Source organism: Heterocephalus glaber, unplaced genomic scaffold (assembly GCF_053883595.1).
Source record: "Heterocephalus glaber isolate CG9 unplaced genomic scaffold, H.glaber_assembly_v1.0 deba00001428, whole genome shotgun sequence".
Lineage (NCBI taxonomy): Eukaryota > Metazoa > Chordata > Mammalia > Rodentia > Bathyergidae > Heterocephalus > Heterocephalus glaber.
In genome coordinates this window covers 1070-26661 of record NW_028258293.1, presented here as the reverse complement: position 1 = coordinate 26661, position 25592 = coordinate 1070, and the positions used below count along the sequence as shown (strand labels likewise).

Below are 25592 nucleotides of genomic sequence, written 5' to 3'. Positions count from 1 at the left end.
AGAATGTAAGGCCAAGGGCCTTACCAAATGCTCCAAGGAGCTGAAGTGGAGCACACCCGGGGATCCCAGCGGTGCCTCCAGAATGTAAGACCAAGGCCTTACCAAACACTCCAAGGAGCTGACTACAGTGAGGACCACCCGGGAAGGAACACACCGGCCATGTTGGGAAAACAGACCTTTATTAGTCTGGCCAGATGGCACTCCCGAAGCAAAATAGCTCAGAGAGGCACCTGGCAAAATAGCTCAGAGAGGCACCTGGCTCAGAGTCCGAGGTTGTTTTACAGGGGGTTAAGGGGGGGTTTAACATGTGGATTCACAGAAAAAAAAGAACAAAGGTTAGTGGCTCACTGTCACATGCTGATGGTCAGCAGACATCCTGACTAACAGTTATGACCACCCTGTTTACAGACTGTCCTATACATACTGGGCCCCGGGACATTTGGATTTAGGGCAAACAGATGGCTGAGTAATCTCACCCTATTACTGATTGTCCATTGTCCCAAGGCAAACACACTCCAACCATCAAATTTACAACAGAACCTAGGGGAGTAATTAACTTTTGAATCACACAGTCCCACACTGGCATCCTTCTTCTCAACTGAAACCTCCTAAGTCTGACCTTTCTCATCTGCAATCTATCTGCACTCTGGTCTTCTGAGCTCAGACCAGAATCTTCCATCAAGCTCAGATTAGAGCAGTCTAGGGCTGCTTCTCCAGCTGGCATCTCCAAACCTTTCCAAACTGCCATGGACCACATCCACAGGCCTCTGAACCACCTGGTGAGGTACAGTCGCTGCAGTGACCAGACTTCTTGTACCAACATCTGTATCACCCACTTTCTTGTCCCTGAACACAATACTCAACATTACACATTAGGGGAAGAGAGGTTTGTTTCAGCTCACATTTCAGTTCATAGTTAGCTAGTTCCAGGATGGCAGGATGGCATGTCAGAAGTGCACATTGATAGAAATGCTGCTTGCCTGGTGGTGGCCAGGAGGCACATGGTAAAGTGTGGGCCAGGGAGCAAGATACACCCTCCCAGGTCACGCCCGCGCTGACCCACCTCTTCCAACCAGGCCCACATCCTGACACCAAGCCTGGCATAGCACCCCCATCACCCAGTCACCCTCTGGAAGCCCTCACCTCTGGGTGCAAGGGGCTTGAGGGTGACATCCAGATAGAATCCATAACCTGTAGTTTCCATAAAAGAATGCAATTTCTGATAAGTGATCTAGAATTGTTATAAGAAATCTATGAAATATTTAGAGCATAAAACCTTACAATTTATTGAAGACAATTTTCTTTTCAGTAATGCACATTATGAGGCACAGAATGGGAGTTTAGGACTGATGATGAGTCTTTATTTTCATGTTTTGCCCCAATACCCTGTTCTGTTTGTAGTATTAGTTTGGTCCTTGAAGTATTTATAACTGTGGAATGAGTGCACAGATGGGTTTCTGAACTGTGTCTCTTTCCTCATTTCTCTTTTGGTCACTTGTACCTGCATCAACAGTAGATATGAATTTCACATAAGCATTTAATAGTGATAATCAAGAATAGTGTGGCTATCAGGGCTATTTCAGCTTAGGTGATCTCAGACTGAATCAGGTATGGATGTCAAGGATGTGTGTAAGTGACATGTGTTTCACACCTAAATGTTTGAATTAGAAATGCAACAAAGAATGGAAGCTGGGACTGTATTGGGTGAGGATTGAGGCAACATAATGTCTTAGGAAGAGGATGGGATGTGTACATTTATGGCCAGGGACAGTTGGAACCCTGTAACAGACACTTTGTGTCATGCATAGTTGTAGGAACATCGAGGTTTATTTTGGGAGAACACTTCCACCTTCAACCCAAGACCTCCAATGTGTACTTTTGGGAGTGGATTTTGTTTGGATTAAACCCAATAAGGATAGTCATTTCCATGGTTATACAGGTTGGTTATGAATAAATCCTTTACACAAACCCAATCAGAACAAACGTGAAGAATGTTATTTGAAATGATGTAAATGAGAGCCTTCTCATCTTGGGAAATAATCGGAGAGCTGCTACAGCCCGAGGGAAGCCTGGAATAGATAGGAGAAGGTATACCTAAGAACCCAGAAGTGGATCCAGGTCTGAGGAAGGAGAACAACATAGTGAATGCTGGAAGTTTTTTAAACCATCCTGAAGTCAGATGTCAGAAATGAACAAACAAACCAACTTTTCGTTACTTAAGGCTTTTAAATTTATTTATTACTTTTACCCTGAAATATTGTTAAATGTTATGGGTCCCAAATTTGGCCATAACAGAAGAATGAATAATGGGTGACATTATTAAAAAATCACTTTAAAATTTATTCCACTTGAATAGGATGCATATGCTGGTTTGTTTGTTCATTTCTGACATCTGACTTCAGGAAGGATTAAAACCTTCCAGCATTCACTGTGTTGTTTTCCTTCCTCAGACCTGGCTCCACTTCTGGGTTGTTAGGCATACCTTCTCTTATCTATTCCAGCCTTCCCTCAGGCCGTAGCAGCTCTCAGATGATTTCCCAAGATGAGAAGACTCGCATTTCCATCATTTCATATAACATTCTTCACATTTGTTCTGATTGGCCTTTTGTAAATGATTTATTCATAACCAACCTGTATAACCATGGAAATGACTGTCCTTATTTAGTTTAATCTGAAAAAATCCACTCCAGAAAGTACAGATTGGAGGTCTTGGGTTGAAGGTGGAGGTGTTCTCCCAAAATAAGCTGGGGTGTTCCTACAACTGTGCATGACAAAAAGTGTCTGTTACAGGGTTCCAACTGTCCCTGGGCATAAATGTACACATCCCATCCTGTTCCTAAGACAATATGTTGCCTAAATCATCACCCAATACAGTCCCATTAGCCTGTTAAATCATTAGAGTAGAAAAGGTGTCTGATTTGGGAGATGTTTCTGATAATCTCTAGGACCTCTTGGCTACATATGGACAAGGAAAAATTAAAGACCCCTGTGGTTTCTCGCTGGAGGCTCTGGGTGGGTAGTAAGACTGCCAACTGGGAGAGGGAATTTAATAAGAGCAAGGCAGGGGTAAAGTTAAAGAGATTGATATTTGACATGCTGTAATAAAAGACCCTATGGAGATTCCATGGGGAACAGGAACCAAAAAAGGAAAAAGGCCCTTAACTGCAATGGGAGAAAAGGTATCTTTATAGTAGAGAAAACTGGAAGACACCACCTCTACCAAAAGATTAGTCAACACCAAGTCCTATGACATGCCTTCTGAGACAACACAGCCACAGGGATGCAAACCTCATCACGTATGAACTTCTACCACCAATTCATAACCTGATTCTGAGATAACAGGAGATAACACAGAATAGATGGACACATTATACAAAACAACCACCCTGTCTTCTTAAAAGATGTCAATTCCAGACCTAGGGATTTAGCTCAGTGGTAGAGCACTGGCCTAGCATGAAGCTCTGGGTTGGATCCCAAATGCTACAGAACAACCTCAAAATGTGTATGTCATTAAAGACAAACTGAAAAACTGATTATGGCAGCACAACTCATAAGAGAGAAATCTTCTAAGCAGCCTTTATGTCCATCAAGGCATGAATGGATATAGGAAATATGGTCTTTACACAAGTGGTGTATTATTACTATGTCATATATAAGGATTATCTTGAAGGAAACTTGGTAGGAAATTTGTAGGAAAATAGATGCACCTTGAGACCATAATGTTAAGTGAAATAAATCAGACATACAAGCTTAAATATGACATGGTTTCTCTTATATAAGAAACCCAAAATATAAATAAGAGGAAAATAAAATAAAAATCAGAGAGCTAGATCTTTTGCAAAAGGGAAGGGGACCAAGAGATGAATGGAAGAGAAAAAGGATGAAGGGAAAGGAATGGAAAAAGAATGAAGATGTGTTATGTACATGTACCAACTCCCCACGAGGAATTCAATCATTATGTACTGCAATAATGTACTAATAAAACTTAATAAAGAAAAATGAAAAATGAAACGATAGCAAATTGCAGTGTGTGGTCCTGGGTGGGGTCTTGGGTCAGGCAGATAAACTGCCATAGAAAAAACCCCACTATTGAAGTTCTCTTACAGCCTAGTTGAACTTGTAGGACTCTAGGCATTGATATCAAGGCATTTATTTGCGCCTCCTTCAGTACTACTTCCTGCACATGCGCACTCTTTGGTACCTGCGCCACAATGGGCATGCGTTTTAAGAACCTCCGGGCACTTCCCAACTGGCGCGCACTTGGCGACCGTTAGCAGTACCTTCCCGTGCGGCTGCAGCGCTGGACTGCGGCGGTGGAGTCTCAGTCCTGGGAGAGGTTTCTAAAACTGACGTATGTAAAAAATGTGATTGAGGCCCAGTCCTCCAGACCCCTCTGTACTGAACAAGCTTTGCGGGCTTTGCCTCCTCACGTTTCCGTTCGTTCCTTTGGTTCGGCTGTAGGTTGGAAGGGAGGGAAGGGGCCTGGCCCGCAGCGCCATGGTCAAGCTCTCTCCTGGTGGTACAGCTTTCCACAGGTTCAGACTCAGAGCGGGGGAGGTTTTCCCCAAGACTATGTCCTAGCAGCCTTAGAAAAAGCAGGTAGAGCCACAGAGTAGACATCCAGTGTATGGGTTATTGGCATGTTTAAAAGATTCCAGAACAAACGGAAGTTTTTCTAAAGTTGAGGGAAAACATTCAATGGTCGGTTTGAAAAGACCTAGCCCTAGCCAAAGTAAAACTGACAAATCTATCCAGGACCAGGGTATAAGCAACCAATGTTTTAAATTTTGAAGGTAGGGGCCAGGGGTTAGCGCAACGGTGCCGCACCTGCCTGACAAGCGCAAGGTCCTGAGTTCAATGCTTGGTACCAAAAAAAAAAAATCAATGGTAAAAAATGTCAAAAATTCTCAGAAAGAATAAAAACATTAAAAAGGAAAAATTATATAAGGCTTTGGTTGAGTGTCACAGGGTAGAGAACTTACAAGACTCTCACTGTGCATGTGTGTGTAATAGTGTGTAATATTTTTAAGGGGAAACCAATAATTACCAAGTCATGTATGAAAGCCTCAATTAATGATACAAGAGATAAGAAACTCCCTCCCTCTGATAAAATTAACTCCTAGATGCACTACAAATATCTGAAAGATTAATAAAAATTTTTGAAGTAGCAGTGCATGGTAGAAGTCCTGATGGTGAGAATAACATTGAAATTAGGATGTAAGTCCAAAACGATTATTTTCAATGTTTTAAAAGCACTACAAACATTAAAAACCAGCAGTTTTCCATACTAATAAATGTCTGGAAGTGCACAGACACCACTTTGAGCACCTCTTGTAATGGTAGAGGCCAAAGGTAACTTACATTAATCTCATGATGTCTCAATAAATTGAGTATTAAAATATTTATTTTTTTTTCTGGAGTGTGTATACTTTTTTTTGTGGACTATATGTGAAAACATCATGTTGTACACTTCAAATATGTATAATACAAACATGAGTGTTTCTAAGAACTTTTACTTGTGATTGAAACATTTTAACTATATGAAAGACATTTAAAAATACACACATATATGCAATTCCAGTATCTCAGTGACATAATTTCTCATTTGTTTGAAATCTTTTAATATTTTTATCCATATGAACATATTGCTAAGTTGATAAAACTATATTTTATGCACTTATACATTTTACAGATTTTGTAACAATAATTTGGAACTATGCCTCCTTTTTCACTTTTTTGTAGAATTTTTAAGAGCTGTGTTACATCCACTGTATTTGTATATTACATGTTTTATTTAATCATTTTCTTATTACTAGATGCCAGTGCTATTTTTTGAAATTATAAATAACTCTGCTCTATGCCACACAGAGGGGTGCCTATAATCCTAGAATCAAGAGGCTGAGACCGGAGGATTTTGGAGAGTGCAGTGCCAGTCTGAGCGACATAGTAAGTATCAGGCCATTTTAGATTACATCACAAGATCCTATCTGAAAAAAACAAAGCAAAGAGGGCCTGGAATTTAGCTCAGTGGTTTTGCCACCTGCTGTGCAAGCACAAGGACCCGAGTTCGATCCCTGGTACCAAAACAAAACAAAACAAAACCAATCCAACTTCCCAGGTTAATTTGGGCCAGGGATTTAGCTCAGTGGTTTTGCCACCTGCTACGCAAGCACAAGGCCCAAATTTCGATCACCGGTACCAAAAAGAAAAAACAAACAAAGAAACAAAAGCTAAGTCTGCTTTGAGTATATTTTTGTATATGGATTTTTCTCCTTTAAAATTTTCATACTTCTTTTATTCCAAGGTATACATATTCTTTTATTGTGTATCAAGTAATATTTTAGTATATTTGGTTTTTCCTTTTTAAAAATTATTGAATTGATATTAAATTCTAAAGTTGAAACTTAGAATTGGAGAAATAGAGCAATCCTAAATATAAATTTGGACTAGGGGGTTTCCTAAGTCAAACAAGTTTATGATACTTGATAAGTATATTCAAAATTTCTCCTTAAACTGTTTTGCCAGTAACATCAGCATGGGTGTGTGCTGCAGTTTTTCTATAGCTTTTCCAACATATGTATTTTCCTGATTTTTAATAGTTTTAATAGATGTCAATTATTTCCTTATTATTATTTGACTTAATTTAACTAGTTTACTCTGTATGTGAAAAAGCTATGGATGTAAAGAGAACAAAAGACAAAATTTGAAGTCATTTAAAAAATCAGACACAAACACTTTGAGGTTTAGTCAGTAACTTTGTGGAGAAAAAGTCAGAGTTCTTGGCTCTTATCTTTCCATATGTTACATCTGTTCCTCTGCCACATGCAAAACTGGAAGAATTCTGGACAACTGCTTTATAAAATCAAAGAAACTTTAACTAGATGAACCACTAAGAATCATCTGGTTAGGGACCAGGGATTTAGCTCAGTGGTTCCACTGTCTGCCATGCAAGCACAAGGTCCCAAGTTTGATCTCCAGTACCAAAAAAAAAAAAAAAAAAAAGAAAAAAAAGAATCATCTGGTTAAACCCTTCATTTTAATAAATTAAATAAAAACCCATTGAGATTCAAATTATTCAAGATTTTTCAATTAGTAGGTGCCAGGGTGCAATTTAAGACCAAGGTTCCAGACCTTTCTATCAGGCATGCTGCCTTTCTGATGCAAATTCCATCTGGGGGCTAATCATGTACCTACAGTTGTCCTTGACATTTAGGCTGAGAAGTGTAAAATTTAGGCTTAGTATACTAATTCTTACTAAATCAAATAAGAGAGTGAATTTCCGTGGTCTTGGACTTATGAGTATAAAGCCAAACCTATATCTGAATAGGTGGCACAAAATGAGAAGCACATTTCATGAACTGTCTCTAATAGGCTTATGCAAAGAATTCTGCAGAAGGTGTCTTAAGCATAGTAATTCCAATGGCAGGTGATTAAATCCTCTGGAAGACTAGATCATCGCGATCTTGATTTTTTTCTTGCTGTTGATTGTCTTGTTACCTATTCAATATGAGTTTGTTCACCATTTCTAGACAGAATTAGGAACTGAATTTTACAACTGAAGAAAAGCACCCATTTATCGTATCACCTTTATCATTGCATTTTCAATCTTTCTGGTTTATAAAATGTTCCCACAACCAGTAACATGAGTCTCAGACTTTAATAATCTTTGACAGCAAAAGGCATACTTCAGATTCGAGCCCAGCTTCCATGATGTAAGCTCAAATCAGCAAAACTGCAGAAAACTGTCCTTCCTCAAATTATTTCCCTGTTTCTGATGTCCCCAGGTTAGTGCCTAATGAATATTCAGGCCCAGTCACTTTTGACCCCTGCCTTTTCGTCTTTCTTCTGGGCAGTAATGCTGCTGGATATCACTGTCTTCCCCTGATGACCACTGATGATTCATCCTATTATGGTCTCCAAGCAAGGTCATTCCTTCTCCAAATTCCTCATATCTAAAATGTGCTAAAATCATCCACTTTATCTTGAAAATCAAGGAAAAGAAACTTGAAACAGAATAATTTACAACAGTCAGGAGAATTAGATAGGTTTAGAACTGACACATCCAAACTGAAACTATGAAACCCTGCCTCATTCCCACATCCATCCTATGGTAGGGAGGCAGATCAGGGAGGCAAGAGACAGGCGACTCTGGGTACCTCCCTACTTTGGGACTGAGGTCCAATTTTTCCCATCTTAGAGAAGGAAGTTCTCCAAACTGTCTCAACATGGGCCTGGCATTGTTTTACTGCCCTGGAATGTGTTCTTCCCATGATGACTGACAAAAGAAACATCCATACTCTTGGGGGTAGTGGAAATCCTGTATTTGCTTCACAGCTTACACAAGATAATCACAATAGTAGGTTGTATATATTCTGAAGTTTGGGCTATACATTCTTAAATGTATGCCTTTACAGGAAAAGAAGTCATACTCCCTATTGGGTTATCTTGTTCTTTGAGAGCTGTTTTACAACTTTGTAAATGATTGATAATAGATAGAAATGCAAAGCACTTATTGTTTATAAACACCAAATTACTTCCTGTCTGACAGAGGAGAGAAGTTCAGTCTCTCCTATGATGGAAAAGCCAATCTTGTCTCAATTTGCACATTCATTTCACTGTTCTTCCCCTATACATTGGACCCTCAAGGTACGACTGGCCTGACATACGAACAACTCGGCTTAATTAGGTTAATGGACCTAAGTCTGCCTTTTGTTATCTATAGTGTGCACCCAGGTAAATATTCAGAGCTCAGCTATATTGACTTACAACCAACTTGAGTTACAACCAGTCCTTGGAAACCGATTGAGTTTGTAAATCAAGAGTCCACTGTATTTGTGTCTATTCTTTGTTTTTTGGTTTTTTTTTGGTACCAGGGATCAAACTTGAGTCCTTGCGCTTGTGCAGCAGGCAGCAAAACCACTGAGCTAAATCCCTGGCCCTTGTGTCTATTCTTTGGATTCTCTTTTAAACTGGTTAATCCCTTAACATTTTTCAAATTAATGAGCAGAGTAAAATCTTTAACAAATGTTTATTTTTGTATAGGAGAGTCATGATTTTATCATTTAAAAATTATCTTTTAACACCATGTATGAGATCCTAAAATATGGTTACTCTTTGCTACCTTAAATCTAGTTTAATTCTCCTTATATTTTCCTATCAATATGAAGAATACAAAGGATCCAATTTGTGGGTATTGTCTCCTCACATAATACACAGTACACATGCCCATAAACACAACCCCCCAAAATAAGCAATAATGGTTATCCATAAAACAGTTGAAAATCCATGTGTAAGAAGCAAACATTCTCTAGTGCATGGAAGACACAGTTCTGATGATCCATCAGGCAGAATGTGTACTATCTCAGCTTGAATGGTCTATTTGGGTTACTTCCCCATTTTCAGGAGTTCTTCAGGAATGTAGAATAGATGGTTTCTATTTATACCATGGATTTTTCTCGGCACTGTTAACATTTTGGACCAGACGCTTCTTCGATGTGGGAGCAGTCCTGTGCACTGTGGGAAGCTTAGCAGCTTTGCTGGCCTCTACCCATTAGATGGCAGTGTCACATCCCCCAAATGGCTCCAGACACTGCCCTGGCCAAAATTGCTCCACTTGAGAATCCCTGATGTATTTTATGAAAGGACACACAAAATAACTTATCCTATAGAAGAGGGAGGATCTCTCCAAAGACGTGTGTATACTCAATTAACATATATCAGCATGGATGGGTCTCAGTGGTAATGTTGTGTGATCACAGCAAGTTACGGAATAATTTGAACAGCATGACCATATTTATGTAAATTTTAAAATCACAAAACTTACAGTGTATATTGCTTATAGGGCCATGGATGTGGGGTGAAAATCATAAAACTGTGAACATGAATAGACACCAATTTAATGAGTTTCATTGTGTTTGGGAAAACAGGAAGGAAATTAGGATAGGTTATGTTTAAAAGAAAAGTCAGCTCTTTCTATAATGTTTTTCTCACTTTCAAATAGGTCAAAAACACTATTGCAAATGTTATCTTTTTTTATCCGGCCAACTTATATGGAGACATTGTTATTCTACAGACTTTATTTTACAGAAAAATCTATAAAAAGATATGAAACATGCAGCTTAAATTTTCTATAGTACTTTGATGCTGTTATTTTTCAATCATCTGTTTCATATTGTTCATATGACTGCTTGCCTTCCTAATTAAGAGTAGCTTTGAATTGGCAGTGTTTTATACAGCAATTTTCTGGTTCAGACTCTAATGACAACCATAATATAAATGTTCTCACCTTATATGTGTGGAGTGCTTTATCTTTTCTCAGTACTCTTACATCTGTCTTCTCATTTTGTGTTCACAATTTCTTTCACCATCCATATTAGTTTCAAATATATTCACCACGTTAATGCAGGTTTCATCTTTCTCTTGCAGTTACCTTAAGTTTGGGTTACTGACCCTGAGATACCAGATCCCAGGGCAGTTTATGTAGGAAGTGACCCACAAAACACTGGTAGGTAAAGTGAGACAGGGAGAGAAAGAAGTTCAGAGGCAGCAGGTTTAGAGTAGCTTACTGTTTAGGGCTATTGAGGCTCAATTTGACTCCTTTGTGTAAACTCCTGTGGATGGCTCTCACAATAGAAAGACACAGTGCGTCATTTGTGATAGAAGTTGGCAAAACCAGAAGTACTTATTATCAGGCCCTTTACAAGCAAAGTTGGCTAACCTGTGCTCTAGAGCATAAAACTGGGAGAAGCATCCATATTTTCAAGAGTTCTGAGAGTTTCCAGTGTGAAGAAATGTGCAAGAAGGAAAATATCCATAAACATTTCATTTTTAAAGAAGTAGGTTAGGGACAAAATAGTACTTCTATAAGAACAAATATTGATCATTTGCCCTAAAAAATGATCAAGATCCAAGCAGACACTTCAGACAGTTATAACTCTACTATGGAATGTGTCGGAAACAGTTCAGGCTTAGGAAAGAGTGATCATTCATTGTGCCAAACAACAACTAATTAAAGATTATGGTAGTAATTAGCCAAGACTATGTTCAGGCTGGGAACAGGAAGAGATAGTGGTTGCCAATAATGACTGCAGAAAATGAATGAAGCTTACCTGTCATTCCAGGAGAGGAGAAAACAAAAACAACAAAACTAAAATCCGTGAATGAAAGGGAACATGTAGTGTTCCCTTCCTGTGTCCTCAGGGTGATAAGGAAGACTGAAGAAGGAAAATCTACCTACTGCAGGTAGGTTTAGAAGGTATCTAAAAGTGATAGCTATTTTTGTTAAATTAATAGACTGGTTTTTAGAATTTAGTTTTACAGAAATTTGAGTCAATAGTACAGGGTTCCCATAGATTTTCTTCTCCACAGTTTCCCTTAATATTAACATCTTGCATTAGTGTGGTACATTTGATACAGTTAAGGAACCAACACTTTTATATGTTTTATTAAGTAAAGACTGTAGTTTACATTAAGGTTCACTCTGTGTTGTGTAATTCTATGAATTTTGACAAATGCATAATGTTATATATCCATCCTAATAGTATTGTATGGAATAATTTCTTTACACTGAAACTTCCCTGTTCTTCATATATTTACACCTCCCCTCCCATTCGCCTCCAAACGTAATAACTTAATAACCTGGTGACACCTGATGCTTTCTAGTGTATACCTATATCTATATCTACATCTACATCTATATATTTGTCCTTGCACTGCAAGGAATTGAACACGGGTCCTCCAGCATGGTAGGCAGTGCTCTACCACTGAGCTCTAAGCTCACTCCCTAGCCCAAGTGCCTGTAATTTTGCCTTTTCCAGATGTCATACAGTTGGAGTAATACAGTAGGGAAGATTTTTAGGCCAAATACTTTCAATTAGGAATATGTACGGAAGGCTTCTCCATGCATCTTCCCCCCCCCCGGAAGTTGAATACAGGAAGCACTGAACTTCATTCTTAACCCTTTTCAATTTTATTTTGAGATCTGATCTCACCAAGTTACCCAAGCTGGTCTCGAAGATGTGGTCTTCTTGCCGCATCCTTCTAAGTACCTGAAGTTAACAGCATGTGCCACCACACCTGGCTTCTTTGCATGTATATTTCCTTTTGTTTTGTTGCTGATATTCAGTCCTGGAGATTGAAACCAAGGCCTTGGACATATTAGGCAAGCAGGGTACCACTACACTACATACCAGCCCCTCTTTTGAGGTTGTTATTGCTTTTTTCATTGCTTCATGATATTCCATTGTATGTATGTACTGAAGGTTGTTCATCCGCTCACTTATTGATATCCTTTGGTTGTTTCTAGTTTCTGGCGTTTTGTTTCTCCTATATATTTTGTAGATTGTATCTTGCAGGGAATTGGTCCATTTCATTTAAATGATCAAATTTGTGACATAGTGTAGCTGACCCACCCCACTGGCCATTTCAAGCCTTCTACTGGGACCTAGACCTGGTACTTTGTTCTTCTTGACCTGGGGGCAAGCAAGGATGAATGACAAAGAGACGTGAATCAGTTTAACATTGGGCAGCCAGGGGGTTCTTGCCTCTTAGGAGCCCCAGCACCTGGCTCATCTTGGATTCATTCACCGAAACACTGGTACAAGCAATCAAAGTAGCACAAGGTTCATCTGCTTTCCAATATCCACTAGTACATACTCCGGTAAATGACTTAATCTTAGGTGTTCTGGCTTTTCCCTGGAACCTGCAACATGGAGTCACCCTGAGTGTAGCCTTTCTCCTTTGTGCTCAGAGAGGCCAGTTAGGCCTCGCTTCTCTGGTCTCTGACAGCATAGAGTTGTTCAGAATACTCTTACTTATCTTCTTCATTTCAATGAGCTCAGTATTGATGTCCTCTCTTGTTTGTGATATTAGTAATTGACCTCTTTCTCTCTTTGTCTTGATTAGCCTGGTTAGGATTTATCGATTTCATTGATCTTCAAAGAACCATATTCTGGGTTTAGCAATATTTAAAATTTTTTAAATTTTTCAATTGTATTGATGTATGCAATAATTGTTATTGTTTTTTTTTTTTTCGTTTGCATTCATTGCATTTCTTTCTTTATTTTGGTACTGGGGATCGAACTTGGGACCTTGCACTTTTGAGGCAGGTGGTGGAACCACTGAGCTAAATCCCCGGCCCTTGCATTCATTTTATATTGCTCTCATTTGTGTAGCTTCCTAGAGGGGAAGCTTAGATTACTGTATCTTTTTTTCTAATACTATGCTTTCAATGTTATCAATTTTCCTCTATGCACTGGTTTTGCTGCCTTCAACATATTTTGATAATTTGCGTTCTCATCATTTACTTTAAAATAGTTTAAAGTTTCTTGAGACTCTCCTGATGAATGTTATTTGGAAGTGTGTTACAGTCTAAATATTTTGGGAATTTTCTAGCTATGTTTCTATTCTTGATATCGAGCTTAATTTCACTGTAGTACAAGAACAAACTATGGTTTGTTAACATCCGTCCTGTGGCCTAGAATGGGGTCTGTCTTAGGAAATGTTCCCTGTGAGCTTCAAGAGAATCTGTTCTGCTTTGTTGGATGAAGTATTTATTAAACGTCAGTAATGTCCAATGAATTGATGGTGGCCTTTCATTTAACTATGCACTTCCAGTTTTTCTTTCAGCTGCATCTATCAATTACTGATTGAAGAGTGTTGAAGTTTCCAACTATAATAATGTATGTGTCTATTTCTTCTGGTAGCTCTAACGGTCTTTTGTCCCCACATATTTTGATAATCAGTTGTTCAGGTGCATGTATGTTAAGATTTACTATGCCTTCTTGGAGAGCTGACTCCATTTATCATTATCTAGTACAATTCTTTATCCCTGAATCTTTCTTGAAGTCTGCTTTGTCTGAAATTGATATTGCTAGTTCAGATTTCATTTGGTTGTGTTGCCATGGTATATCATCTTTTTCTATCCTTCCGCTTTTACTCATGTAAAATGGAATTATGTAGAATAGAAAAGCTATACTTGAATTTTTTTCAAAAGTATACTCTGACAGCCTTTACGTTTAAATCGATATATTTAGGTAATTCAGATTAACAATAATCATTGATCTAGCTCAGTTAATCTCTACCATGCTTGTGTTTTCTAGTCATGACAGTTTTTCATTTCTTTAAAAATCTTCCCGCGTTTTTCTTCTGTTTCTTTGTTAATTTTTAAATTTTAAGTTCTTTTCTTGGTACACTGTAGGTATACAATTCATTTCCATTTATCATTGGGTGTTTGTACCTGGTACATGATGTATCTTGGTTCTTATTTTGTTTTTCCCCATTACCTGTGTGCCCTTCAACCCCTCCACCCTTCCCTGGTTCCATAGACATCATTTCCATTCATTTTTTCTTGTCTCATAGTTTTTCCTTTCCCTCTTTATCTTTCCCATTCCCCTCCCTTCACCCCTTCGTCGTTGGACCTTTTTTCCCATTTCAAATGATCAATTATTCATTTTAACCCCTGTTTACACTCTCAGTTTCTCACACTAGTGAAACGATTTGGTATTTACACATGTGTGTCCTGTCCTATTTATTTCACTTAAGAGCATGGCCTTGATATACATCCATTTAGCTAGAAATGACTCTAGTTTTTCGTTCTTTATGGCTGAGTAGTACTCCATTTGGTTAAAAAACCCCACCTTTTCTTTATCCAGGTTCCAGTTGATGGGCACTCGGGCTGCTTCCAAGCCTTAGCTATTACAAACTGTGCCGCTAGGAACATGGGGACACATGTTTCACTGTGGCATGATTCTTTTAATTCTTTGGGGAAGATACCCAGCAGGGGAATATCTGGGTCAAATGGGACCTCTAGCCCTAGTGCTTTGAGGTATCCCTGTACTGACTTCCACAGTGGTTGCACCAGTCTACACTCCCACCAGCAATGGAGAAGGGCTCCTTTCTCCCCACAACCCTGCCAGCATTTGTGATTGGATGATTTCTTGATAGCTGCCATTCTTTGTGGGGTGAGGTGGAATCTCAGTGTTGTTTTCACCTGCACCTCTTGAATGATGAGTGATGTTGAACAGTTTTTCACATATTGCTTTGCTGCTTTTACTTCTTTGAGACATGTCTGTTCCCTTCAGGTGCCCATGTTTGAATTGGGTCTCTGAATCTGGGGGGTCAGATCTTTTTCAGTTCTTTATATATTCTAGGGAGCAGTCCTTCTGTCATTTTCCTTGCCTTGTTTCTTTAATGAACACATTTTCTCTCTTCTCTTAGCATATCAATTATACCTTTTAAAAATGTGAGTGTGGGACAAGGATTTAGCTCAGTGGTTTTGCCGCCTGCTGCGCAAGTGCAGGGACCAGAGTTCAATCCCCAGTACCCAAAAGAAAAATTAAATAAATAAAAATTAAAAAAAAAGTTAGTGCTTGTCATAGAGTGTGCAATATATATTTCCAGCTTATCTAAGACCACCAAGTCTAAGTTGTTAGTTTCGAATAACAGTATACTGCTTCTCTGCTAACATAGGTACCTTAGAGCGGAGCATTCTCAATTCCCCCATGCTACTACTCCCTATGCCAGTGGTGGCAAACCTATGGCACTTGTGCTGCAGCAGGCTGTTTGTATCACTGAAAGCTATAAAAGTTTCACCATCCCTGCCACTGTTGCTGTCACTGATTCCACTCCTTCATAAATTATATACACCCAATATATTGTTGCTACTAGTACTTTGAGCAGTTATCTAATAGATTAAGAATAAAATGTTCTATTTTACCTTTCTTTATTCCTCTCCAATGCCCTTTCTTTCTCCCTTCCCCTCCTCCTCTCCTCCTCTCCTCACCATTTTTCCTCCCTCTCTCCTGTCTCCCTTCCTACCTTCCTCAATTCCTTCTTCCCTTTCTGCTTCCTTGGTCTCTCTCTTGTCATATTTGATTTCTATCTCTAAAGAACTTATGGGAACGTTTCTTGTCTAGCATATCTGTTGGCATTACATTTCTTCAGTTGTTATTTGAAAAAGACATTTTTCTTTATGTCAGAAATAAAGTTTGGTGTACAAAGAATTTTAGGATTGTACGGATGGGTTATTTATTCCAACACCTTACATATTTTCCTGCATTCTCTTCTTGCTTACATGATTTCTGAGAACGCTGGTGTAATTCTTAACTTTGTCTTTCCGTAGGTAAGGTCTTATCTCCCTCCTTTTTACAAGATTTTCTTTGTTTTTGATTTTTACACCTTGAATTTGATATGTGTACTTACAATTTTTTCTGTATTTTCCTTCCTTATTGCTGTAAAGGTTCTTGAACCTGAGATTTGGTGTGTGAACTTCATTTTAGAAAATTCTGAGCTACTATTGCTTCAGTTATTTTGTATGTTCCTCTCTTCTTCTAGAGTTCCCATTATGGACATGTTATGCCTTTTGTAATTGTCCCACAATCCTTGAATGTTCTGTGATGTTTTTTTTTGTTCTTTTGTTTTCTCTTTGTCTTTCAGCCTAGGGAGTTTCTGTTGACTTATCATCCAGCTCATTGATCTTTTCCCCAGTCATTTCTAACCTGATCATCCTTCAAGGCATTCTTCATTTCTGCCACAATGTTTTTTTGTATCTCACATTTCCTTTTGATTCTTTGTTAGAGTTTCCATTTCTTATTGGTTATGTTATTGAACTCTTCTTTTTTATAGGTATTAATTTTGGGGTACCGTTGTTTTAAAAAACGCTGGTTTTCTTTGTGGGATTTTCATACAGGCCTATAACATATTTTGATCATATCTAGCCCCCTATTACCCTGCCTCACACCTACTTCTTCCTCTTCTTTATTCCCTTTCTCTGGTCAAGTAGTGTCCCTCCTGCTTTCATGTACTTTTTGTAAAAAATCCATGTACTTATCTTTCTCAGTCTGGCTTATTTCACTTATAGTGATGGTCTTTATTTCCATCCATTTACCATAAATGACTTAATTTTGTTTCTTCTATTGCTGAATAACACTCCATTGTTTGTACATATCATATTTTCTTCAGCCATTTATCTGTTTTCATCTAGCCTGATTCCATATCTTGGCTAGTTTGAATTTATGCCACAATAAACAATGATATACAAATTTCTCTGTAGCATACTCACTGTAATTCTTCTGTTCCACATGTGTTCTTAAATGTTTTCTACTTTTTCCATTGTTTCTTGCTCTTATTCAATTCTACTCATTGCAGTTTGATTCTGGCACCATCTGTAATTCACAATTTAATCGTTTAGCCCTCCATAAAACTGCCTCTTACTCTAGATGCCAGCAGCAAGTGTAGTCCCCATATTTCCTATGCTTCTGACTGACAAGCTATAAATTTTGAAGTCCCAACAACCATTCCAATTTTGATAATTCACTCTAATGGTTCACAGAACACATTAAAAATGCTGTACTGCTGGGGATTTAGCTCAGTGGTTCTACCGCCAGGCTCAAAAGTGCAGCTTCCGGAAAATGCTGTTCTTACAGATACAGTTTTATTATGAAGGAAACACACAGGAAAAGTTCTGGAAGGCCCGGGATTCAGTGCTCTTGTATCATTTCTATGGAATCTGGATGTAGCATTGGCTGTGCACTGCAGTGTGTTCATCATTTGGGATGCTCCACTCGGTGTCCAGAGTTTTCGTATGGGCTGTCATCACACAGGCATGACTGTGTAAACCACTGGGCATGTGACTGAGTTCAATCTTCAGTGCTTTCTCCTTCATGGAGGTCAGACTGGCCCAGGATTCCAGCTTTCTAATCATGAGTTTGGTCTCTCTAGTGACCAGCCCTGATCCTGAAGCTAATTAGGCATCTACTGTGAGTCATTTCATTAAGATCAACAGTAACACAAACATGCCCATAACTCAGGAAGTTCCAAGGGATTTTGAAATTCTTTGCCGGGAATGAGATCAAAGACCAAATAAATTCTTTAGCATACCATAAAACCTTTAATATATCAATCATAGTTGTTGTAAGCTTCTTATCTGACAATTTCAAAATCTGTGTTATATCTGAATCCAGTACTGATGCTCATTCTGTTTCTTCAGATCGCATGTTCTTCCTGCCTTTAGTATATCCAAAATTTTGTTGTTGGGCACTGAGTCAGTCAGGCTATCAGTATAAAGATGATATTAGTCTGGCCAGGACCTGGGTGTTTCCTATTTAAGGTTTATTATAACTGTGCACCAAAGATTCCATTTTTCTCTAATTTCCCATTGTTTTCCACTTCCATGCTGTCTCCAAGTCTCCTAAGAACCTCTTCTTAAATAGAATGTCTCTCTTAGGTGTCTCATTTGTAACCCACTGTTTTTATATAGGAGCTCTGTCAGTGTAGGGATAAGATTTTGAGGAAGGGAAACATTCCACCTTAAAATTATATATCAGTTTTTTAATGGACTTGAGTTCCCGAGTTGCAGCCATCAGTAACTTTTCTCAACTTTCTTTTCCTCTTATGCAAGACAGAAAATCTAGAATGACTAACACTGTCTAGTTGCTCTTCCTCTTCATCAGATAAGGCTGTAGCAAAGTAGCTTCCCTTGAGCACAATCTCATTAGAGAAAGTAGAACTGTCTGGGCTTATTTCAAAGTGGTTAATTCTGTTCTTCACTGCTCACAGAAGAGAAGATTGTCTCTCATATTTTACTCACCCCTGGTGGGTCTTCTGAAGGCCAAACCCACACCAGTATAGGAGGCTCCCTAAAACTGGGTACAGTGGATTTTAACTCTGGAGTTAGTCTGAAGTCAGCTTTCAGCAGTTCATCAGTTGCTGTTTATTTTTTCCTAACAGTTTCTATCTCCATATGTCTCTGGTCCTGGTAAACTGTGATTCTCTATATTTGCATGTCTGTCTGGTTTTTGCTGTGGCAGTTTGTGATGTGACCTCAGTGCTCTTACAGATCTAATTAAAGTTGCTGATTTTTAGTTTGTTCAGCTGTTTTTGTATAGTCAGAACAGGAAAGATAATTTCAGAGCTCTTTGTGTGTCAGAGCTAATCAGGAGGCATGACCAGTATGCAACTAGAAGCAGGGGTCTGAAATCCATATGTACTTAGGCCATGGCCCATGGGGACAGGCACATTGATTACTTCCAGTGGCCACTGACTCCTCCATAAAACCAGCTTTTCAGCTAAACTGCATTCTAAAAATTTACTACTTGCTAGGTTACTGGTCAGTTAAATGCAGTCTTCAAAAGAAAGACCTTTTAGTGAGATTTGGCTTTGTGATTTGAATTGGCCTTTTTGTTTCCACTCTGTCCAATCTCAGAGGCCTTTTCAGCTGGTGAATGGGTTTCTCATACGTTCTGTGCATTCCTATTACTCTTAATGTATTCTAGAACATGACTTTTTCTGGCTTGTAAGCATCTCCAACCCAACTTATGAGTTTTCAGCTCTTTGGATTTAAATCAGAAACATTTTAGTAAGTCTGAGCCCTAGAGACCCACTAGTAATAAGACTATCACTAGGATGAATGGATGAAGGTTGTGTGTGTGTGTGTGTGTGTGTGTGTTCAAACCTGTATCAGTGATTTTATAAATTTATACCTATGTTATAAATTTATGTATCTGATTTCTATGCTAGGTCTAGTAATATATATATATACACTTATGTAAATCTTTTTGAACAATTATATAATAAGAATTATTTAATACCTATCTTTGTAAGCACATTTATAAACTTTTGACAAGATTTGTAAGTTCCTAACCAGCATTAATATTATATTAAGAAATTTGTAATAAAAGTATCTAACATCTCTTTTCATAAAATATATAACAGTTTAGAAAAATAGTGTATTTTAATGCATATGTGGAGCAAACTGACATTCTTTCATCTACAAAAGTTGCAAGAAGTTCATGAGAAACAAAAAGATTGAGTTGTCAGCATTCATAGTGCTTCTCCCTGTTCATTTATTACTTTGCGCACCAGCATATTCTGGTAAATGCTTAATAACTGGTTCTCTCAAAAGAAATGCCCCAAGTGTGGAATCTATTAACTTCTTTAGTGCAAATACCCCCATAATGGTCAATTCCAGGGCTGCATAACACTGAGTAGCAGAGGCATGCACTAATCAGATCTCATTAGGGCCTAAGGACTGACTGTAGCATTTGCTGCCTGTAAACAGGAGACAAAGGATTGTTAGGGGCATCATAACTGTCTGAGAGTGTTGGGAGAAATGCTACATAATACTAGGGAAAAATCATTTGAGTAGGCCTAGTTCTCTGGCCTACAGCCCAGCTAGGACATTCCAGACATAATTGCATTTTGGCCTCTGGTCACAACTGAGACCTCAGTGATCCCCCCCACCCCCATGCTGCAATCTGCAGGACAAGACCACACCTGTGAGAGATGCCAGGGAGGAACCAAATCTTCATCTGCATAATTCCTCATTGTTCTTAGATTTCCACTGCCCCCCCAGCTTTTTGTTACACCTTGTTTATCCCAATGTGAAGTACTGAACTCTATTTTTCACTTGTTACATTTGTTTCCCCATGTACTGAATAAAAGGTGCTGGAAGCTAGACGGTTTTTGTCTTTGCCACCCAGAGCAGCACTGATCAGACCCAAAGCTCAGCTTCTTCTCAGTCTCATTTGTCTACCTTTCCTGTAATTCTCTGTGTGCTGCCATGGCTCACAGGTGACTAGGACTTACTGCAGAGGTTCTGGTAATGTCCCCTTCTCCTGTTCCCTACATGAGAGTGTTCATATTTTATAAAGATGAGGGGAAAGTCACAGGTTGGGGCTGGTGAGGCTTCTCAGTGATTTTTCATGGAGATTTTGCTGGTTTTTGAGTGACGATGTGGGCTTTAAAAATATATGGACCATTTGATTTTCAGATACCTAGGCAATCAAGGTGATATTTGTGTTATCATGCTTTTTGTGTGTCAGGTAGGAAAAAAATTGTCAGTTGGGAAATAATGCTGTTTTTTTATTCCTTAGCATTTAGAGTTTAAATATAATGACTTTAGTAATAATCCTACTAATAACTATATGTGTCTTGGTAAGATATCCTATTTTTCCCACAGTATTGGCCATTTAATCATTGAAGGTGTTATGTGAAGAGAATATGATGACTCTGAGAATGTTGCTGGTACTGAAGTTTTGATGGGATCCAAAGAGTGTTAACGGTTCCCTAATGATGAAAGTGGACCAAGGTTATTTGTTGGTATCTTGATAGAACAGACTGTGTCCTTAAATGTATTTATCACATGGATCTACTTAGGTTCCGGTCAAGACATCACTGTGTACATACATGTTTATTAATGGAGCTTTCCAGGTATGCAGGCAAGTGATAAGGAAGGATAGATAACACCCTTGACTAACACTGAGAAACCATGAAATTAGAACTGTGACACTGGAACTTGTGTTCTCAAGTCTTTTGCTCTCCCATCAAGCTCTTTCCAAGTGCACAGAGATGAGCTGCTGTTACATTTCTCATTAAAGATCTTGTTTCCAGACATCAAGGTAGTTAATGATACTGTTGAAATTCTTCTACTGGAATTGTTTTTGGTATGTGTGCAGATGAAATAATGGCCAGCTTAAGTGGGAATACTCAGCTTAACTGAAGGTGATTCCGCATGTGGGTGACCCACCTAAGGATTGTTGCCAGAACTGCATAAAAGGAGGATAGGAGGGGAGGAATGCTGGCTGCTGATTTCCCAGGAGAAGCTTTGTTGGAACTGGAACTCAATGGCTTTTCTTGCTGTTGCTCCCTCAGTGGGTGGGGGGTTGCTGGTTTTTGCCTTTGTCTTGAGTGTCACTCCCTGGTTCCAGTGCAGATCCCTCAGTGTTCTGGCACAGATTGTTCACCCTGCTGGCATAGACTTTTGAGCTTCTACCACTGGCCCTTGGGCCTTTTGGTGCAGATTCTTGATATGAACTTGCATGAGACATTGCTGAGGGCTGTAGGCCTCTGGCTGGACTCATGTGGAATATTATGTGGAAAGATCTATTGCACTTTTCTGGGTTTGACTTTTTGGGAGAATATTGTAAGACAGTCCTATAAATTTGTATATCCTGTGGTAAATCTGTTTCCTTGGAAACACTGACTAGAACAGTATATTTATAGGTAAAAAATAAATTTGTAACAGGAAACATGGATTTTTCTTTATTTGCAGGTATAGACATGCAATGAGATGTGCACCAAACATTGGGATTTTTAGATTTCTGTCAAGACCTTATAGTAACCCTTTCAACTGTTGGTCAGCACACCATGTAGGTAGGTGGTTTCATGTAGATTCTGATGTAGGCCCAGACCACAGCACAGCTTGGCAATCTTACTGGTTTTACCTTCTCAAGTATTCTTAAAGATGTATTTTCTAAAGCCTTTGCAGATTTGTATCATGAGATCACAGTTAATCTAACATCAGCCTTTAATGGCAGACATTGCTTTTATGCAAACAAATGCTGATGTAGACCAAAACTAAAGCACAGACCACCTGATCTTCAGATCACATGAGGCAAGTGGTTATGGTTTCACTACCACTTGCCATCATGATTTCTTTGCCAGTATTCAGGTGAGGAATAATAACATCCTTAGGAACACTTGAAACCATGCAGTTTCTTTTCTGTATTTCAGAGAGGATGTGTAGCCCTGTAAGGAGGTTGCACATATCCAAGTATTTATCACATATTCCCAACTATAGTAATCATAGGAACTAGGCAGATATTCCACGAAGAAATGTTGTCTTATCTGACATTATCCTTGACCTTGGAGAACCACAAGAATCCAGGTAGAGTCCTGTGATCATGGATGTAATAGAAGCTATTCAACAGTTCCTGGTAGGTTGTGTCTTGATTCCTGTCAAGGGTTAACAGTGAATTTAAAAAGTTCATTATCAGGAGATATTTCTGTATTAGAGTAAATATTTTCATGTACAGCACATGCCAGACCGACCATTAGATCATCAAATATCTGGGTCAGTGATGTTGGTTTCCCTACAATTTTTATCATATGATTTAAAAAATGTAAGTATGTAGATAAAGAATACAGTATTTCATATTCTAGAAACCATATTATTGCATTATCTTACATTTAGAGAGAATTTACCCTGGGAATTTCAAATGACTTTCATGTACTCAGGTTATTATTAAGCATTTATGCATCATGGTAGTTAACAAGTTAAATATTAGCAGTCATGAGATAATGAGGTTTGGAACAATGATGTTCATCCTAAAATTATCAAGAATACAAGTAGAGTTGATGAGTCCATGTAGAAATGAAATCTTGCAATAATGACAATAAAGAAAGTTATTTGAAGGGTCCCAGTAGAAAAGTCTTACCATACATATACTTGTCACCCATGTTTTTACATTTCCATGCAGATACGGTGGTAAGTCTCATGATGACCAACAGTGACAATTTGTTGAACCCATGGCCATGATGATCAAGAGGGATATTGTAAGTGTGGGGTTCTTACATTTATTTTAGCATGTTTCCTGTACATATTTAGTAAAGGAATGATTCTGTTTACCACTGCTAGTAACAAGTAGCTTATTATATAAAGTTTTGATAAACTCTGAATTTAATCCTAGGAAGTGTGGAGGCATATGCAGGGATCCATGTAAGTTATTCAACTGATCCACATCACAGTATTGACCATAATTTTTTCTACAGGTAGCCAGCCAAGAGAAAATGGTGTGAAGAACAACATCTCTGACCTTGAAGTTCTAAAGATCTAAGTACTTCAGTTGGTTTCCCTGATGATGGAGGTGAAAAAAATTTTAAAGTTTTCCTTTTTTTCTCCCCTCAGGAGAAAGATGATGCATCCTAAACACACATCTCAAAGTGTTGTCTAAGATTCCAACATTTATTAAATTATAGTGATTGAACTTAAGAGTGGTAATTTATGAAATGTTATGACTAACCTGGTAATTAAGAAATTGTCCCTACCAAGATGCCAACAGATAACCTTCAGATTTCTTGGTAAAGTGGATGGGATATCTAACACAATGTTACCCTGGCTTTTTGGCAGGTATTCCATTAAGTTTTATCCTAGTGTACAGGTTTGTGGACTTTAAATCATTAGAGGCATTTCTTATTTTTTGGTATTTATATCATGAATGATGCTTTTGAACTCCTGTGGTAACCTCTGCTTAGAACACAGTTCAAAATATGATTTGTCAGTAATGCTTTTTGTAAATATGACATTGTACTATGGACTTATGTAGAGATTGTGATAGGTTATTGTATAGGGATGCAGGTCATTGACCATATTTCCTATCCCCTAGTATTGACCATGGGAATTTTGCTAGTGTTTCTTCCAAACAAGATGGTATTTCTTAGTAGGCTTTTACCTCAGTGTTCAGCTTTAGCCATGTAATTGTGATAAGAATATGATTTGTCATGTTGAACGCCATGACCAAGGGAAAGTGTCAATGTCTTCCTTGAATGACATAGGTTCCAAAATCATTTTTCATGATTTGATTTTCAAGTTCCTCTGAAGACACTGTGATTATCCTACCCATGGGAGTGAGTAATGTCCATAGAGGGTTATGAGGTAAGTGCTGAGGTACCCTAAACTAGATCTTCATCTATAGAGGAAAGGGATGAGGGTGTCCTGACTATTACTAGAGTTAGTGGTCACTGCTCCTATAAGAAATAATTTTGTCCTTCACAGTTCTAGTAAATATGAGTTTATCCTTTATATGCCATAGGGAAAATTGGTGTTTTAGCAAGGACTGCTGAGGGGGTGATTATGAACTGGTTAATTGAAATTATCATGGAACTCTAGGACTGCAGTAAGCATAGGTTAATTTCCAGGGTGTGGAGATGACAAAATATGGGCTCTCTGACAATACTGTTTTTGTTTGGTGAATCCAAGTATCCTGAGGAGTTTAGCTGTCCTTTAGCAATGGACATTAAAAAGGGAGTGGGCTCATGTTCTGACACAGCACCTTCTATGCCAAACTGGCTTTGTATTTTTTTCAGATGCCCTTCAAGAGAACACAGTAATCCAGAAAAGATGGTTGTTGCAGTCACCCTAATAACAAGATAAATGATAAAATGGTCATAGTCCAGTGAAGGCTGTTTGATCTTCTATAATCCTGGCAAGTTCCTAACTAGGTGCTCAGATGTTAAGGTCTTGGCTAGTGTATTGGTCTGGGATGATAGTCACTCACTAGTGACATCTCATTTTCAGCAATTCATTTTATGACTGTGTTAGGTTTTATTATATTCCCCCACTTCTGGTTGATACATGTTTTCAACAAATATTATCACCTTAATATTACAAGGATACATCAAATGTCATTGCTCTTTTCTGGAATGTAATAGATGTAATATGCTTGTATTGCTACTGGTGGAGAAGAGATTCATGTAATTTTCACTGAGTCCATCTCTGAAATATTGTCCTTGGAAGGTTTGCATGTATCACTGAAGACAGACAACACTCTCTTACAAGGCTTTATCATGGAAGCCTGAAAGTATCTAGATAACATAAGTGGATGCTGAAATGATGAAGTGACATAGGGAATTTGGAGTTGTATAAGTGCAAATGAGACATTATACCAAATCAGAAGTCTATGACAAGAGTCCATAGATGGGTGAATACATCACAGCAAGCAAAATAAGTTTGTAAAGTAGAACACGGACTGATCTCTCTATAGTGCTAATGTGGGCATTCACCACATCACAGGAACTCAGATCTTCATATACAGGGA

At 38.4% G+C, this 25592-nt stretch overlaps 1 protein-coding gene across 13 annotated transcripts in view; it reads left to right on the top strand.

Moving 5' to 3' along the window:
- The window catches only part of Bet1l (Bet1 golgi vesicular membrane trafficking protein like), a 73632-nt gene extending 48516 nt beyond the window's left edge, over positions 1 to 25116 (top strand). For 2 of the 13 annotated variants that reach the window (XR_015451378.1, XR_015451367.1), the window contains exons 4-8: positions 5869 to 5946; positions 11121 to 11241; positions 22049 to 22149; positions 23256 to 23642; positions 24366 to 25116. Coding sequence is in view for 1 of the 13 variants with exons in the window: in XM_087211431.1 (XP_087067557.1) it covers positions 5869 to 5946; positions 11121 to 11150 (108 nt within the window). In the remaining 12 variants the exon portion in view is untranslated. Of the gene's footprint in view, positions 1 to 5868; positions 5947 to 11120; positions 11872 to 22048; positions 22150 to 23255; positions 23643 to 24330 lie in introns of those variants that run through there. The other 11 variants (XR_015451374.1, XR_015451377.1, XR_015451376.1 and 8 more) reach the window with 11 other exon arrangements.
- The last annotated feature ends 476 nt before the right edge of the window (positions 25117 to 25592 follow it).